Source organism: Orbilia oligospora, assembly GCF_000225545.1.
Source record: "Orbilia oligospora ATCC 24927 unplaced genomic scaffold scaffold00112, whole genome shotgun sequence".
NCBI lineage: Eukaryota > Fungi > Ascomycota > Orbiliomycetes > Orbiliales > Orbiliaceae > Orbilia > Orbilia oligospora.
Genome location: NW_011645669.1, coordinates 308928 through 326180, shown reverse-complemented (window position 1 = coordinate 326180; position 17253 = coordinate 308928). Strand labels below are relative to the sequence as shown.

The 17253-nt window shown below is 44.0% G+C and overlaps 4 protein-coding genes across 4 annotated transcripts; 2 read left to right on the top strand and 2 right to left on the bottom strand.

The window, feature by feature from the left end:
* Positions 1 to 507: 507 nt before the first annotated feature.
* AOL_s00112g93 (uncharacterized protein) lies at positions 508 to 3893 on the bottom strand (the record flags this gene model as incomplete). Its single annotated transcript, XM_011127123.1, has 7 exons — positions 508 to 1247; positions 1318 to 1557; positions 1629 to 2191; positions 2373 to 2576; positions 2676 to 2775; positions 2840 to 2947; positions 3023 to 3893. 7 exons carry the CDS (start codon positions 3891 to 3893, stop codon positions 508 to 510), a joined length of 2826 nt encoding a protein of 941 aa, XP_011125425.1.
* A 608-nt stretch (positions 3894 to 4501) lies between these two features.
* AOL_s00112g92 (uncharacterized protein) lies at positions 4502 to 6098 on the top strand (the record flags this gene model as incomplete). Its single annotated transcript, XM_011127122.1, has 4 exons — positions 4502 to 4809; positions 4878 to 5714; positions 5773 to 5914; positions 5976 to 6098. The coding sequence occupies 4 exons, from the start codon at positions 4502 to 4504 to the stop codon at positions 6096 to 6098; spliced, it is 1410 nt and encodes a 469-aa protein (XP_011125424.1).
* Positions 6099 to 6483: 385 nt separating this feature from the next.
* On the top strand, positions 6484 to 7073 carry AOL_s00112g91 (uncharacterized protein; the record flags this gene model as incomplete). Its single annotated transcript, XM_011127121.1, has 4 exons — positions 6484 to 6548; positions 6631 to 6687; positions 6757 to 6884; positions 6973 to 7073. The coding sequence occupies 4 exons, from the start codon at positions 6484 to 6486 to the stop codon at positions 7071 to 7073; spliced, it is 351 nt and encodes a 116-aa protein (XP_011125423.1).
* A 3491-nt stretch (positions 7074 to 10564) lies between these two features.
* Positions 10565 to 10852, bottom strand: AOL_s00112g90 (uncharacterized protein; the record flags this gene model as incomplete). Its single annotated transcript, XM_011127120.1, has 2 exons — positions 10565 to 10592; positions 10716 to 10852. 2 exons carry the CDS (start codon positions 10850 to 10852, stop codon positions 10565 to 10567), a joined length of 165 nt encoding a protein of 54 aa, XP_011125422.1.
* Positions 10853 to 17253: the final 6401 nt, after the last annotated feature.

Sequence of the window (17253 nt, the reverse complement as noted above, 5' to 3'; positions counted from 1 at the left end):
ATGTTAACTTTTCAATCGAATATGCCGAAAATGAGTCGCAATCTTTTGGCAAGACACTATTGAACCTCCATGGTTCAAGAGCATACGTAGTTTGGAGTTTGGGTCAATATTACACATATACCCCGCCTCAAGAGCGCCTGGATTAGAGGCTACATATATAGAAGCTCTACCAAGTGTCTACCTGGGTCTAAACATACTAGATATGTAGTCTCGGGGCCAGACGCCAGCGTTGCCGTGTATAGATATCTACAAATTATCATATAACTTCAATGTTAGGTATAATACAAGCTTAATTAGGAAAGATGCGAAGCCCCTCCCCTTTGGCAAGCTACGAACTAATTAAATAGCCCAGAGACAGCTAAAAGGCTTGACTAGTATTCTATCTTCAATGTCAACTCCTAGGGACTTTTGGCAGTGACCCTAACAGCACACCAATATAGTGCTTTTTTAAAAATATAAAAAATAAAAAAGGGGGGGTTTACACGTATAGGTATCGGTCCTGCAGAATTATGAGGAGCCTGCCTTCCCACCGAGCCTATCGAGGCCGTCAACCATCTCATTAGACGCCCAAAAATTACCTTTTATTTTAGCCCATATTTTCTCTTCCTGTCGCCTCTTTTGGGACTCCTGTGCATTTTTGTTCCTTACTGGATGACTCTCATGACTCTTCAGTGTTTGGATAGCAGCTAACTGCGCCTTGTGTGCTAACATCGCGACTTGTTCATCCTGCAAATACGTCCATGGACTGGCGATGATGTCCCCTGGGGCTTGGGCCTCCTTATTCAATAAGCTATGTAGAAAGGCACCTAGGAAAGTATCGCCGGCTCCATTGGAGCTAACCACCGCATGAGGCTCCAGAACGTTCATGGCATGTGCCCAAAAGACGTGAATTCCTATAATCCTGTCTACAGGATTATAAGGTTCTATCGGAAGGAAGAAATCCAAAACAACATTCCCTTTGGGACGAACCTGTATTTCTTGCTGGAGCGAATAACAGGATCTAATAGAAGCCTCGGCTGGGTTAGGGTGCTGTACAGTTCGTACAATCACCACACCTTTCCCGCCGAGTTTTGTTATGACCGTGGGGGTCAAGTGAAGGAGTTCGATGGATTTGGTAATGCATTTTGCGAGCTGAATTTCGCTTGGGGCATTAAACTGAGCAGAGTTCGACCCTCCAGCTTGAGCGTCTATATCCAAGGCTAATTTCGATCGAGCAGATTGAATAAGATCATTCGCGCGGGGAATTACTACAGTAGGCAGGGTCAGTAATTGATCTACCTGTGGGTTATACGTGAGGAAAAGAAGAAGGGGCTTTACTATTTTTTAGGGATTTGAGAATGGTTTGATTCCTTTGAAAGCTCTCTTGCACCTGGAGTTTTGTTCTTTCGGAATTCTCCTTGCTAGTCGGTAGTTTCGAGTTTACTACCTCTAAGATTCCATCAAGTTCGTCAAGGTTTGGGGAGATAATGTCAATGGGATGCTCCAGTTCAAGTCCGAGGTCCGCAAGCATATTCGCAATCTGTTTCGATTTTGGTGCTGAAGTAGGTTCACAGACGACTTTCAAAATTTAGTTGATAAAGTACTTATAATGATAGATCTTACGATGACTAGAAGGAATGATGGCATACCTAATGCTCCCTGCTCTTTAGCGGCAATGCACAGCTCTTTCATTGCGGCCGTATCTAGATTTCCATCGAAGCAGACGATTTTTGGCTTGTACCTCTCAATGGCCGCGGCAATATCCTTACCTTGGATGCTTTTTATAACATCCATATCTGCTATAGCCGCGGAAAGGCCTCCTTCGACCTCATCGCTATTGATAGCTGCATAACATGCCGTTCTGGAATCTTTTTTTACTGTAACATCCTTGGTACTAATCCCCAGTCTCTGAAGTTCTTGAAGCACTGAAATGCCATTCATATCTTTGCCAATAGCAGAAAGAAACCTGACGGGTGCGGGAGGATCAAGTTGTCGGAGAGTGGCTGCAATGTTCTTTGCTACACCTCCCACAGAATATGTGACTACTCCGGGGTTTGAAGCACGCGCCTGAAGCTCTTGAGCAGTACTCTTTCCCACTACATCGATGCCCACACCTCCAACGACAAGAATCGTGTTAGATAAATTTCGTTCCTCGGCAGGGAGAGTGTCCTCCATAGCTCCTGTTCCAAAAGCTCCGTTCGTTTCTTCAATACTACAAGGTTGATGGACATTTAGAATATTTTCACTTTGATAGAACCTAAAATAGAGCACTGGGGTATTTGGATTTGGGTTCATGTAGAGATGAGTATTTACAGTCGTAAGTTCTTGTCTTCTCTGCTTTACTTCTGGGGGTATAGATGGAAGGTATATAACAAAAATAGGCGCATACCTACATAGAATCAGAATCGGGTCCGGCATTTTCTCGGGCTGGAGATTGTGGGTTTTGATTAGAGGAGCTCTTTGTTTCCGAATTGGGATTCTTCTTTCCTTTGGTCTGGGTAGACTGGTACTCTTTTTGTCGAGCTTTGAATTCTTTCAAAAGCCTTGAGAATTCGACTGCCATTTGGGCTCCAATTTTGGCATTATCCAAAACCAGTCTGTGGAATAGGGGTTTCAAGGTTAGAAATTCGCAAATTTATTGGTTTTCTTTTTTTTATATTTTTACGTATATAACGAAAAGGAAACAAAAAACTCACCGCCTATTGGCTTCAATAGAACGTCCTTCGGTTCGTTTGACGATCTCAGCGAGGACTGCTGGTGTGTTATCCTTGCCGGTTACTGAACTTGAGTCTTCGACTATAGATGTGAGGGTGGAGTTTTAGTAAAGTATCCTTCTGACTAACATAGAGTAGTAATATACCTGCGGCGGCAATGATTGGTTCCATTTCACTTTTTGGAATCTCGTATTCTTTTGGGATTGGATTGAAGAAAAGGTTTCCAGAATGTAGACCTATCCGGTCATTTGCGACTGATCCGAGTAAAAAATGTTAGTTTCCTGCTAGTCTCGTATAAATATCATCAAAGGGGACGAGGGTAGACATACGGAGGACACGCGCAGCTTCCTCTGGGCTTTCGATAGTATAGGGAGAAATGTATCCAGACTCGCGACTAAAAAAGCCGGGAATGTCGACCCTTTCCGTCTTCTTTCCAAAAGTGGAGACGAACACGCCTTGGGTCTCTAAGAATTCTAGTGTCCGTGGTATATCGAGGAAGCTTTTCATCCCGGAAGTCACCACCGCAACGGTGTTTCTTGACAGTTCCGTTAGGTCAGCTGAGATATCCAGGCTATTTTCCCCCCCTTTGTGTACACCACCTAGACCACCAGTAGCAATCACTCTAATCCCAGCCAGTTTTGAGAGAAGTATAGTTCCAGCAATAGTTGTACCTCCATTGAGCAGTGGGCCTGACGCGGCGATATGATAGGCAAGATCTCTGCGAGAGATCTTATGGGTGTTCTCCGAACCCGCTGACTCTGCTAGTTCCCTGAGTTGTTCAGGCGTCATCCCGATCATGATTCTGCCGTTCAGGATCCCAATTGTCGCTGGCGTGGCCCCGTGGTCTTTAACGGTGGCTTCCATTTCTAAAGCGAGATCGTAGTTGTTCGGCTTAGGGAACCCATGAGTGTATATAGCGGTCTCCAGTCCAACAATTGGTTTACGATCTTTCATAGCCTCTAAGACCTCATCGGAAATTTTAAACAGACCAGGCCTTCCCATGACAAAAGCATGTACACCTTTATGTAGGAGTGGAAGCGTGGGACTACAGAGGGCTTTTTCCAGACCCCAGCTCGAAGAATCTGCATTGTCGCTATAATAACGCTTTGCCAGTGAGGCGAGACGGCCTCTCTGGACAAATTGTGAAACCTGTGATATTCGGACGTGGCACTGAAGGCCAGATGCACGAAGGAGCGACATTTTTGAGGGACAGCAAAGGTCAAAAGGCGATGCAGTATTTATAATCTGGAACTGATTGAAATATAGCTAAGCTAAATTCATTGTTAATGTACGGTCCTTTATAATTATAGTTGTCGACAATGATGCCCAATGGGTATCCTTTGTATACTTACATACGCACTTGTTACCTAGCTATCGAATAGCTTGATAACCCCACCTCGATAACACCGACCGATTGCTACTCCTTTCGTTACTATCCCTGGGAAAGTTTTCCAGGTTGAGAGAGTTATAGTTGAGTATTTCGGACGGTCGATACTTTCTAAGCACATGAACAGGAAAAAGTCGTTGCCAGTTTTGGACTGCAACAAAAGCGTTGGGTTGTGCAGGCGCCGCGTGTTGCACGTTCGTCGTCATAAGCAATTCCGTGTCCTTTTGGCTTGCTGCCGTGGATATTACTAAGGTTGGAAACCTCGATACGATCTTCGACCTCGAACGACTTCATCAACCAATCAATCCGCCGTCTCCGCCGAATTCCTGTCTAAATGATGAGGTATTGAGGCCAATCTTGACATCTAGATTCCCATCCACCTAAAAATACGGACCCTTAGTTCCGTTTACCATATACTACAATGCGGTCATCGAACTCTCGCGTGTCCCTCCTCGCGACCTTGCTGTTAGCGGCATCCCACCTCAGCTCCTCACTGAATATACCCCCAGTGTTTAAAAATACCAACCTGTTACGGACGATTGATGCGTCTAAAGCTTATGTTAAGGAGACAATTGCTGTGATTATCGAGAATACATCCCACCAGCCGCAGACAGAGTACTATTTGCCGCTACTGGTACCCGGGTCTTCTGCAGTCAGTTATGTGGAGTGTAAAGACAAGAAGGAGGGCACTCCTTGTACGGCTGAAGCTGTAGATGATACGACAGATTAGTATGCCACCATCGTTGCATGTTGTATGGGTGCTGTGTCGAGGTTTTCTAATCAATTGATGTGTATAGTCCTCTACGTTACTACAAAATAACGTTGCCAACAACCCTCCAGCCGGCAGCTCAAATCACTTTGGTTGTCACGGCAGGTGTTACAGGTGCTCTAACACCCGTTCCGGCCATAATCGGTCAAAGCGACAAGCAGTACCTCTCGTATACCAGTGCCAAATTCGTTCCTAGCCCTTACTTGACTGAGAAGCAGAAGACGAAATTTCGAGCGGCCAATGGCGAGATCCCAGATTACACTATCTACGAGCATACTGAGAAGAGCGGATACGTTGTCTCTTATGGGCCCTATGACAACGTCGAACCCTGGGGTACCGACGCGCAAGTTGATGAATTTACCATCCGATTCGAGTTTACAAACCCGATTGTTTATATGGAAAAATTGGAACGTGATATTGAGGTTTCACACTGGGGCAACAATCTGGCCATCGAAGAGAGATACTGGATGACCAACAATGGCGCCAAATTGAAGGAACAATTCTCTCGTCTATCCTGGGCCACGACTTCTTACTACAATCCTCCGACAGCCGCCATCAAATCGCTCCTCTTCCCTCTCCGAGTTGGCAGCAAGGATGCGTATTACACCGACGAGGTTGGAAATGTTTCTACTTCCAAGTTCAGAAGCGACTCCCGTGAGGCCATTCTCGATATCAAACCCCGATTTCCCATCTTTGGTGGATGGAACTATAGTTTTGTTGTTGGGTGGAACAATGATCTGCCAGCGTACCTTAGGCACGGGGAGGGAGACGGGTACATCCTAAAGGTGCCGTTGTTGCAGGGCCCATCTCAAAGCACATCGTATGGAAAGGTTGAAGTTAGGATTATCCTACCAGAGGGTGCAACGTAAGTTATATCTCTAGACTCTTCGATCTTGCGATACCAGTGGCTAACTCGCACACAGCAATGTCAAATATGTTAGCCCAATCGCCATTCACAAGGAGGAAAGATTCTTGCACAAGACTTTCATGGATACCATTGGCAGGACATCAATTAAGCTCACGATCGATAATGTGGTTGACGAATTGAAGAATAGGGATATCATTGTAAGCATCAGCTATCCCCGATCCGCTCTTAGCTTGTTTATACTAATTTTGACCCCGTTAGATCACCTATAATTATAGCACAATTGCAGCTCTACGAAAACCATTGGTGGTTTTGGCGTCGGTTTTTTTCTTGTATGTTGTAACGGCGATATTGGGGAGGATAGATCTTTCCATCGGAAAATAAGGACTATTTGAAGTTTGGAATAGGTAGGAGATTTGAAGCATAGCTATAATCGTAGTGTCTAAGCATATCTTGTGTATGAAAAGTTCTTAGCCGTTGTAATCATTTTAATTTGAACCCACTACTCCGTATATTTCCCTTTGTCTCGAACCGTATCCAAAGGCTCCTCGGGGAAGTGTTGAGGCATGTCGTGGGGTTGGCCGGTACCTGGGAAAGCCATATCGGGGTTCGGGGAGCAAATATACACCGAGCTCAAACTAGAAATCCGCAAGCGAAGTAGAAGATCGCGTCTTCCCATCTCACAAACCTTTGGCTGGGAGCAGCTCCAATATCCATCCGTCACCACATCGCCGCCGCCGCCGCCGTCGAGTCGCGCAGCTCATCGAAAATGAACAGGTCACAAAATAAGCTCGCGCCGGAAGTAAATAGAATTCTATTCGTCAAGAATCTCAGGTTCGTCATTCATTCATTACCTGGAAGTCGCATTTTCAACAGATGGCAGCAGATGACTAACTGCTCCTCCCATAAACTACAGTTACCAGGTATCATCGGAAGAATTATTCGATCTATTCGGTAAATTCGGACCAATACGGTATATCCTCATCCTATCCCATCCCATGTGAAGGAAAATATAGAGCAGCGATTGATGACGTTGTTCTAGGCAAATTCGTCAAGGCATAGCGAATAATACCAAGGGCACTGCGTTCGTCGTATACGAAGAGGTCGGCGATGCAAAAACTGCGTGTGATAAATTGAACGGTTTCAACTTCCAGAATAGATATTTAGTCGGTACGTTCCAAGGAAACTTGGGCTCGGAGAGGGGTCGTTATCATCCGTTCGGAAAAGTTTTACTGACGGCAATGCATGTGATTCGTAGTACTATACCACCAGCCGGAAAAGATGGCAAGATCTGAGAAGGACCTGGCGCTACGACAAGAGGAGCTTGAGAAGTTGAAGAAACAACATGGGATCGAATAGCCTCCCGGAAATTTTACCGCGATATCTCAGAGGCACCAACTCGAAGAGTCTTTTTTTCTTTTTCGTCACGATATTATCATCCTCGGTGCAGAATCTTCATGAGGGGATTTCGAAAATCGGAAGCCGACGTCGTTTATCGATATAGACCGATGCTCCTCGCAGACAAATCATTATTTATGTTTTTTTTGTTTTCTTTTTAAAGCATTTGGATTTTCGGGGAAACAACTGGGGTTTGGTTTTCTTCTGTTTTCTCTCTCTCATAGTTTATTTTCTGTTACCATGTTTCTTTACGAGCAGGGCTTCATTTCACGTGGTTATCACGGTCACTTTTTTTTCTTTTCGATTCGCCCAGGAAAACCCTCCCGATAGCCGAAGCTCTCGGCTGGAAGGAGGAAGAGAAGGAGGGCGTTATGCAGGATCTGTAATAGGAGGAATCTTGAAGGGGACGGGATGCAGAAAAGTTATATCAGGGATCTGTACGATATTACTAAGTACTGAAGTACTTAAACGATGAAGAATGTTAGAACCAATCATTCATAGCCAGCTAGCAGGTCGCTATTACCCCAGACCAATTCAAGTCCTCGATTACACATGTAGTCTGGTCGATACAGAAACTGGTATCAGACCATTACAGGATTTCTCTCTCTCTCTCTCTTTTTTTTTTTTTTTTTTTGGCACGCAACCTGATGTTCAGCTGGGCTCTGAAACTTACATGAAATGAGGTGTCACGACATACGGCGGCACCAGGACCCATGGAGATTCGGGGAACCCGGATTTTTGTCTAAACTTACAGTAGGGAATTTCTTGTCTAGATATGCAATGCCAGTCAGCTTCTTCTTTTTTCCACCCCCCACAAAAAAAAAAAAAAAATACAGTTGGGATTCTTCATCCGAGCCAAACAGAAGCAACAGAAGGGTTGGGGAGATCCAGAAAGAGAGAAAAGGGAAAGAAAACGAAAGGAACATGCCGTCTGCGGTGAAACTGTGTTTGGGATAGTCATCAGTGAGGTAAGTAAGTAAGTAAGTAAGTAAGTAAGTAAGTAAGTATTTACTCACTTGGGTACTCTGACTTATTCATCTTAGTCGGAATCAATCAGACGTTTGAGCTAAGCTCTGCAGGTCCTGCATGCGTATGCATTGCATACTGAAGAATTGGGGTTCGGCAGGTGTAATTCGATGGAGTTCATGGCGGTCGTCTGTGCTCGTTCGAGCTCGCGCGCTCTTGGGACTTGTTCGCCATTAATTCAATTCGGTCAGTCAGTCGGTAAGGACGGACTTACTTAATACGAATCAAATGTTTATAAATTCATATAAGTTAATTCATATATCTCCTCTCCTCTACTTGGGAGACTTTGATCAAGCTAGAATCATCAATCACAACAAGTCGATTCCGGGTTTTACCCCCTTGTCAATTGTGTGTGTGTGGTGATCATCGATCGAACAAACTTCGATCCGAGTTGGGCTCCAGGCGAGCTTGCAGAGAGCTATTAATATCATAACGAAGATGTATCGATTGCTAAAAAGGTTTGCAAATCTGGAAGAGTCGTGGATGTAGTCAAGAATATGATATAATACGATACGATACGTACGAGCAAGGGGGTTTTGCTTTCCGTTAAACATGCTTGAAGCCACCGAATCGTTCATGCATTGATTAATGCACGACGCACATGTTACATAGTATTTATTGTGTAAGTAAAGTAGTCAAGAACTGTCGAACAATTCACTCGAGATTATCTTTCACATCGAAGTTCTTTCTTTTTTTTATTTTTTATTATTTTTATTTAATTTTTGCAAGGAGAAACGTACGGACGATAATAACCTTCCGGGAGGCAACTGCCGACTAGCCAGATCATAACGGCCAGTGCAAGTGCAGCAAGGAAATAACTGGGCGGAGTGACCCGGCCTGAATCTGTAGGTGACCTTAAGTTACCACTACAATGGGTGCATCGTGGCTTCCTTGGATCGATGGAAGCTTGATTTAGTATCAAGAAAACCAGGAAAAGAAGCAAAGCCGGTTAGAAGAATAGAATATAATAAAAATAAATAAATAAAATAACGTAACGATAGAAAGGAAAGAGAAAAAAACGATATCATATTTATTCACTTTGATTCGATTCGATGTTGATTCTGCATACCTTGTCTTTACCAATTTGCATTCCCTTGCTTCTATCATATTGTCGGAATCTGGGCAGACCAAGCTTGCAAGATGCGATGTTTGAGAAAACCAGGTTGATGATTTTCATGCGGTCTAGATCTTTGGAATGTGGAGTCCACAAGCAAACCTGTGTGCTACCGCCGAACAAGGCTTTTTTTTTTTTTTTTTTTGGAGGGAGAGGCCGACAAAGGCAACGAATGGGTCGCCCAGGATGAGCTTTTAGTACCATGTTCTGAGGGCCTAGATCGATGGAATCTTTAAAAACCCCATAGCATAATTATAAGGGGGGGTTGCGAATTTTGCGGGATGGCTGAAGGCTTCAAGGGTTGGGCTTTGAGGCGCTTAAGCGGTTGCTGTAATTCATCCTAGGCGACTAACACAGCCTTGATATATACGCATTGAGGTTAAAGCCTCGGGATTTAAGATGCATTGTTTTTTTTTTTTTTTTTTTTTTTTTTCATGTCTACGAAGTTGGAAATGCGGGTTTGGCTGTATTGCATTGGCGATCAGATATCTTCATAAAGTCAAAGCTAAAAGTGGAAAATTAACGGAGAAGGTACAGCAATATGCGTGAAATTCAAAAGTTTGAAGTAATAGTAACAGTAGTAGTAATAGTAATAGTAATAGTAATAGTAATGGTAATGGTGGTGATGGTGGTGATGGCGATGATGATGATAATATCAAAAAATAATAATAAAAAAACCAACAAAAAAAAAAAATACCGAAAACTACTCAAGCCAAACTTGGTGGTTTCGCTGCATTATGCGCAAAGAAGAGCTTGATCAATTGAATAACTGTTCGCTAAGAAAAAGATTTCAATTCAGATAACAAAAATATAGCATATCCCGTGAGATGGAAGAAACGAAAATATGAACCACCCCGCTTGCTTTCGCCAGAAATCGCAATAAAAGAGAATCGCAGAAACCCCACGGAAAGTAAAAAAACAAATGTCCGAATACGATATCCCCCAAGTCTATAAATATATATATATGCTTTTAAAGAAATAATAAAAAAACAGAATAGCCAACGCTTGCAAAGGAAAGTAAATAAATAAGTAAATACTTCAGTAGATAGATAGATCAATAAAACCTCAATATATCGTCAAAGGAGAAAAAGAAAAGAAAAAAAAAAGGAATGGAAGATAAAAATGGAGTAATAAGTATTAAAGCCGGATCCAGCGGGTGGGTTTAGGAGAGTTGATCCGTTTTTTTTAGAAAAAAAAAAAGTGGGGGAAGGATATATCGAAAGCAGCCGTGAGGAACTATAAGGAATGCATAAGGGATATCATATTGTTGAGGAAGCCGTAAATTGGGTCGGAGTCGTGGGGGACGATCGTACTAACTATTCCGAATAGCATTGTTAGCCCTAGGTTGCGATTTTCACATGTTAGATTGCATGGGAGGCAACGTACGTGCTAGCTAACTATTCGAGAATTGATAGTTCGGCAAACTTTAGTTGGAGCTTCGCGGCTTGCGATCTGGCTGGAACGGAGACGAGGCCCGAGATCCAGCAGGAGATGGTGGAGGAGCCTTCGGAACTGTGCTTCGTGGTTTGGTAAGGCGGTACTCCGAGTCCTTGAGGACGAGGTCGGATGGGATGAGGAAGTTGGTCTGGACTTGAGGCATTGTGGGATCTTGTGGGATGTCGCAAACGGAAATGTTCTTTGTCGACTATAGTAAAATATAGTACAATATAATCCGATTCGAATTCCGAGTAGTCCGGAAATAAAATGTCCAAGCGATTGCAATGTTCTCGTTCTTTGCAAGCAAGAATTGCTTATTAGAGGAGGGTCTGGCACAGCCAATTCTGAGAGGAGCAGATTCAGGTAGGTAAACAGGTAAGATAGGTAAGTCCCTGACAGATATCAAGTTGGGATAGGTATAAATAAATAAAATAATATAAATAAATAAATAAGGAAGGAAGTAAGGACCTCGAATGAGTAGGTCTAGGATGTATGTATGCTTTGTTTGCTCGGGTAGAAAAGGCTATGGACGTCTATATAAATAGTAAGTATAGAATAATGTTTGGCGACGCAGCGTGTATATGCAGCTGAGATGCAAGTCTGAGTCAACGAGCGACTGCTGAAAAGGAAGAAATCCAGGTTAGGCACCTTTCGAAGTTCGTTCACGGTGATGGTGATGGCGATAGTGATGTTGATGAGGTTGAGGTTGATGTTGATGTTGATGTTGATGTTGAAGAAGAAAAGGAAGGAAGGAAGGAAGAAAAGAAGATCTGAACGAAAATGCCGCGAGGTCGAGCAACCACTGGGTTCTTTATATAAGTATGCTTAGCTTCTAGCTAAGGAATACCTAGTACATATAAGAAGTACATACATATATCCTTACTTATATAAGAAGTAAAAGGTCTTAAGATGCAAATGTGGGGGATGGGAAGAGAGGCCTCGAGTGAGAGGTGTCGCAAAAGCAACTGCAGCTTGCGAGAGTATCAAGAACCAATTTGAACATGCACAACCACCACCACCACCTCATCCACCTCCTCCTTTGTTCACAGTCCAACGATACCCGGCGGATTTGAAGCTGGGGTCTTTTTTTTCTTCTTCTCCTTTTGCTTTTCCAACTATGCTTGCTAGCTTCTTTCTTCCTTTCTTTCTTTCTTTCCCATCCGCATTTACTTTTCTTTTTTTCGCTTTTCTCAAACAAGAAGAGGAAGAGGAAGAAGATGTATCAATTCCAATCCGTGCTTGATTGAGTAAGAAACCCCGACCTCCCTGTGCCTGCCCTTGCATCGCACACTCTTGGGCAGAAGCCCAAATGGAGCAACTTGAGAAAGCCAACGGAGTTGGAAGCAACCGGGGCTCTGTTAACCAACCGTCCGTGCTAGGAAAACCGTAGTTGCCGTTAGCCCCATGGCTGGCACTAGTCGACTTCGGCCCACCAGGCTGTGAGCCGGAGCCAGCATCGAACCAAAATAAGATTCTTAGCACTACATACGATGTAAGTCAGTCATTTTGTATGTACTTAGGAGGTAATGTACTTACTGACTTACTCATAATACTTAACACTCTTCAAGGTACAGGTACATTGTACTTACATGTACATGTCCTTAACCGCGACGCTGTGGATTCGACCATGCAAAAGCCCATCGTTGCAAAAAGTAAAAACGGCTGCAGCTTTCCAACATTTGCATGCTCGCGATTCAAATGGTCTTTTGGGTGCTTAGTGGTGATAGCTGCACTCTATTATTAATAACTGAGAGGCCCAGCATTCAAAACGACGCCTCGGCCGGCAATCTACTTTACATTTGCATGTATGTATGTCCTCCGTATGGCCTAGCAGCCTTGCAAGCCTTGGGGCACCTCATACGGGAATTCCATTACATTTGTTTCCTCCTTCACAGAATTCGAATTCGAATTCAAATGCAAATTCAAATTCAAATCCGAATTCAAATCCAAGCATTCACCCGTGGGGCGTTTATCTGTTTGAAAGTGAAAACGAAGAGAACGAATACGCATGGGGGTCACCTCCCCCCTTCCGAAACCCGGCCGCACGCGTTAGCTAACCAGTCGCCATTGAGGAACAGGAAGCTGGGGAAAAGCAACATCCTGTTTTTTTTTTTTTATCCCTCCGTCGACAGGTGCTGCCTTGATAAAGGATAACCCTTGCAAGCTACATAGACTGTCTCTCCATTCATGTCTACGTAGCTTTAGCACTTGAAAATATTACGTTTCAAGTCTTGATATTGCTTCCTTTTGAAGCCGATCTATTGATTCCAAGCGAAGAGAGAGCTTATGCACTGGATACCAATCCGTAGTTACTAACTCGTGTCGATACCTCTTCCGGCTTCTAGTTTCTCTCCACAATATCAGGTCCACAGAACCTTATGGGGAGCAAGGACCAACCATACCGTTCTGACTTCCCATATCATTCTTGGCCCTAAAGACGATTCTTACTTCTTACCCCCAAGCGTTTGTCCGTGCATATTAGTGCCCCAGGACTGTACTCACATTGGTAACTTTTCCTCCCTGTCATTGGCGAGTATCTCAAAAGCCTCTTTCATCGGCTTGCATTCCCCGGCCCTAGATTGTCGATTTTCCTGAGCCAGAAACTGCACCACGATTTTAGGCTGTGCGGTTTTCGATGTCAGCCATCGACAACAATATCCATTCTTTTGTTTTTCTCGAAGGGTGACTGGAGGACCCCCATATTTTCCTTTGTTACAACTTAAATTTCGAATTCACTTCCAGATTGATTGATATGCGAGATGCCTCCCGTTCCAGATTAAGCACAGGCGACACAGATGTGATACGAGGTCTAGCGTATTATCTCCAACATATGATATGATCTACCTTTTGGTTTATCCGCCATCGCCAGGCGGAAACGTTCGGTTCGTTTTTGTTATTTACCTAGAGTGAAATCGGATGATCGAATCGACGCTCCAGCTTGCCGTCGCGCGTGCCCGTTTGCGCCCGGCAGCCAACAGCTCTACGACCCCTTCCGCTAGCTGTCCTTAGCCGTGGAGGACGACGTGTGCCATCCACCCCAAGGTTGCTCCTAGATTTTCGCAAACGGTTCCCTAATTCACTCAGGAACAGCCGGACAAGTGCGAAGGCTTTCTGAAACACGAGCGATCGTTTAATGGCTGGGAAGGGAAGTGTTCTGGAAATGTTCCATCCCATCTTTTTTTCCTTTCTTTCTTTGACCCGAACATGGGTGAGCTTGTCCTTGCACAAAAAAAAAAAAGAAGAAGAAGAAGAAGAAGTGAACTCCACTCCACACGCCTCCTCGTGGTCTGACCTTCTGTACATACTACATAGTATGCGTTCCTGCCTTTGTGTTCCTGCCAACCCTGCCTATTTTAAATCATCATTGGCGAAAAACTTTTCAAGATGAAGCAGTTGTTTTGAGTGCTTTGAGCGCCGGAGTGGGGAACCCCAGGTATTCCTGTGTGCCTTCCAACTTTGGTTCCTGTTAGTACCAGGCCCCGCTTTTCTGCAACCGTGCTCTTTTATATTGGTCTTGCGTTACACATCCAACGTCGCATTCCCTGAGAAGGAGGACCGAGGGTTGAAACCTTCTGTCTAGTATTCCAGAAAAACTCGCGTATGCAAGAGTGGTTTTCCTCTGGCTGTTCCCTTCCAATTTCCGGATGCTGCAGGGTTAACGTTGCTGCCCGACTCGGAGCTGTAATTGTCACCTCTTGGACGGAACGAGGCAAGAAAAGGAAGAGAAAAAAACCTTGTGGTATTGAACTTGTGAGCTTCCAGATAGCCATACACAGTAGCACTAAGAGGCGGCGGCTAATTATCACGTACCGGGTAACAGTCCGGGTACCTTTTTTTTTCTTTCTCTCTCGTAACCTCGGTCTTAATGAATTGACGAAGCCTTTTGATGCACGAACTAAGTTGTTTGAAGTTTTGTGGTTCTATTGATCACTTATATTAGCAACAAGCAAGTAAGGGCCCTTCCCATCCATCGGTTCCGGGATGATATCAAAATGGCAATCCACAGCCTGCCGACATGCTTGTGAGGCAATATGATTTGTACAATGTTGCACAATTTCATCCCATGTTCCCGTTAACCCTATAGGCCTATAGGCAAAAAAGTATGGACGGAATCGGATCAAAGAGACGGAAATTATAAAAGTAAATACTCAACTTTTCACCATCGGGAAAAATTCAGTAACGTTAGCAAATTGAAACACCGCTCGCACAGTGGCCGTTCCACTGCCACTATTCCTACATACGATTATGTAGTATGTAAGTACACCCCACTTTTATGCAGCGAGCGGATCGTCCGTGAAATATTCCGATTTTGGAAATGCATATGGGTTTCTGCAGAAGTGATAAAAGGAAAAAAAATCATAACGATGGTGATGATAATAATAACTATAGGCTTCCACAGGTTCGGATTGCCAAATTTAGAGATATGGAGGTTGAACAACAGACGGCGCTGAATTTGCTGTAAGGCCAGTGTTGTACGACTCTTCGGCAACAGCAATGGAAAGGTGGGAGTTGTTTGAAAGTTGGACCAGGGTGTGAGAATGCTGACCAGGGCGACACAGCAGCGAACTTTCCACAGTTATTCCAGAGTTCTTCTATCAACTTCGTTCTATGTTCGACACGTGTCAGGTCTTCGGAAGGCACATGCGGATATCAGGAAGATGGTTGATGGTTCCTGCCGATGAGGAGAAAAGCGCTACTTTTTTTTTTTTTTTTTTTTTTTTTTTTTTCCTATTGCTAAATGCTTGAACGGTGGCTTTCGGATCCAAGGGAAGGAAAAAAAAAAAAAAAAAAAAAAAAAGGAACATCGCGCCATTAATTGCTTACCAGCTTGTCCAGTGAAAAAATGTCTCCGGCCAAAATCATGGAAGAACTTACCGATGGCGATGATGCTAATAAGAAAAACAAAAACAATATCTTTTTTTTTCCCCCTTCCCTCAACTATAGTGCAATCAACCTGCAACAGTGTCCAAAACTGTTTTGGAGTTCATCCGGAGCTCTGACCTTTGTGAAAGCGTTTATAATAATTTGCCTGATCAATCGACGGCCTTTGAGGGTTAAGCTAGTTTTTCGACATCGCGAATATTAACTTTATACTTCCTATTTTGAGATCGGTCACCCTTGATGCCTTGGGGTAAATGCACCAACCCCCCACTCTGCAGCCCTGCGACTCAAATCACGGAGTATCCACGGCAATCAATTGCGTCAAAGTTATGCTACACCATCGAAGCTTCTCGGTGGGGTTAATCTAAATTAATCACGCAAAAACAGCCAGAATATATTAATTTACGAATAGAGGGAGTCAGGGAGATACGAGAACAGATTGTATACACACGTATGCCTATGGTGTTATCAATAAGTTCGAAACGTTTGCATGTTTGATAACTTCTGCCTCAATTGTGAAGCAAGCTGTCGTGGCGTACCTGCAGTGGAGGAAGAATTCCAGAAAGGACACCGGCCTGGAAGGGTTCCATCATGAGCTGGAGATGTTCATAAGATATCGATGTATTGATGAGTCGGTATACTTGATGCATCGATATGAGGCGGGTTCAGTATACGAGTATACGCAGTATAGCGAAGCTTAACCCCGGTGCGTTTGCTGTGTTGTTCGTGCAGTTGAGGCTGATGCAATGTAAGTGGCTCTCACTCGCAGTAAGCGCTTCTTATGCCGGTGCATGCTGGTGCTGGTGCTGGTGCTGGTGCTGGTACCGGTACCTTCCTTCGGCAACATCGATCTTCGAGATTTCTCCTTGTTCTTTCCCAGGATCTCTGTAGTTAAATGTCCGGAGGCACTCGGAGCGATATTTAAGTTTTTCAGTTTCGTTTCGGATGCGAGAGCTAGGTCTGTGTGTATGCATAGAATAATGTGCCTATTATGGTACGGAGTATGCGTAGAGTTGCATGCTGGGAGGGAGCCCGGGAGTTCTTTGAAGGGGAAAGGGGGGGTGTTCCGGAGCATGTTGACATCTTCGCATAGACGATATTGGATTGAGATATTGTGGCGATGGCCATACTTCTTCAACCGTTGACTATCTAGGTAGGAACGCTCATACATGGATTCAACGGTTCGGTGGTGAGAGCTCCGATTTAAATTTATAATTAATATAATTTATGTTGTTATCAAGTGCCATCCATACTAGAACCCTCCGTATTCTTCCCATGAGTTCGGCATAGGGCGCCGGTAATGTTATGTACTTATATATATAGTGAATTCCCTCGAGGCCTTCACATTGCAGGCTATATTTTTTCGCTTCGAACAATCCTTCGTTTGTTTTGTCGCTATCTCAGGTTACACAGCATCCTGACCTTGCCTGGGTGGATTCCTAACCTGTCAGACTGGAGGGATAGCTAAGTTCGAAGAGTATTCGAGTACGTATCTGTTTAATTTATATACATGTAGGGATACATGAGGCGAGGCTACGTATAAATACCCTGCATTTCACCGTATGAGGCGCACATAATGGTGGGGTTTGGGGTTGGTACCTCCACGGCTTCTTTCTTTCTTACCTTTTTTTTTCAGGCATCAATATTAATAATACAGTACTGCAGAGTAGGCTCCCTTTATTT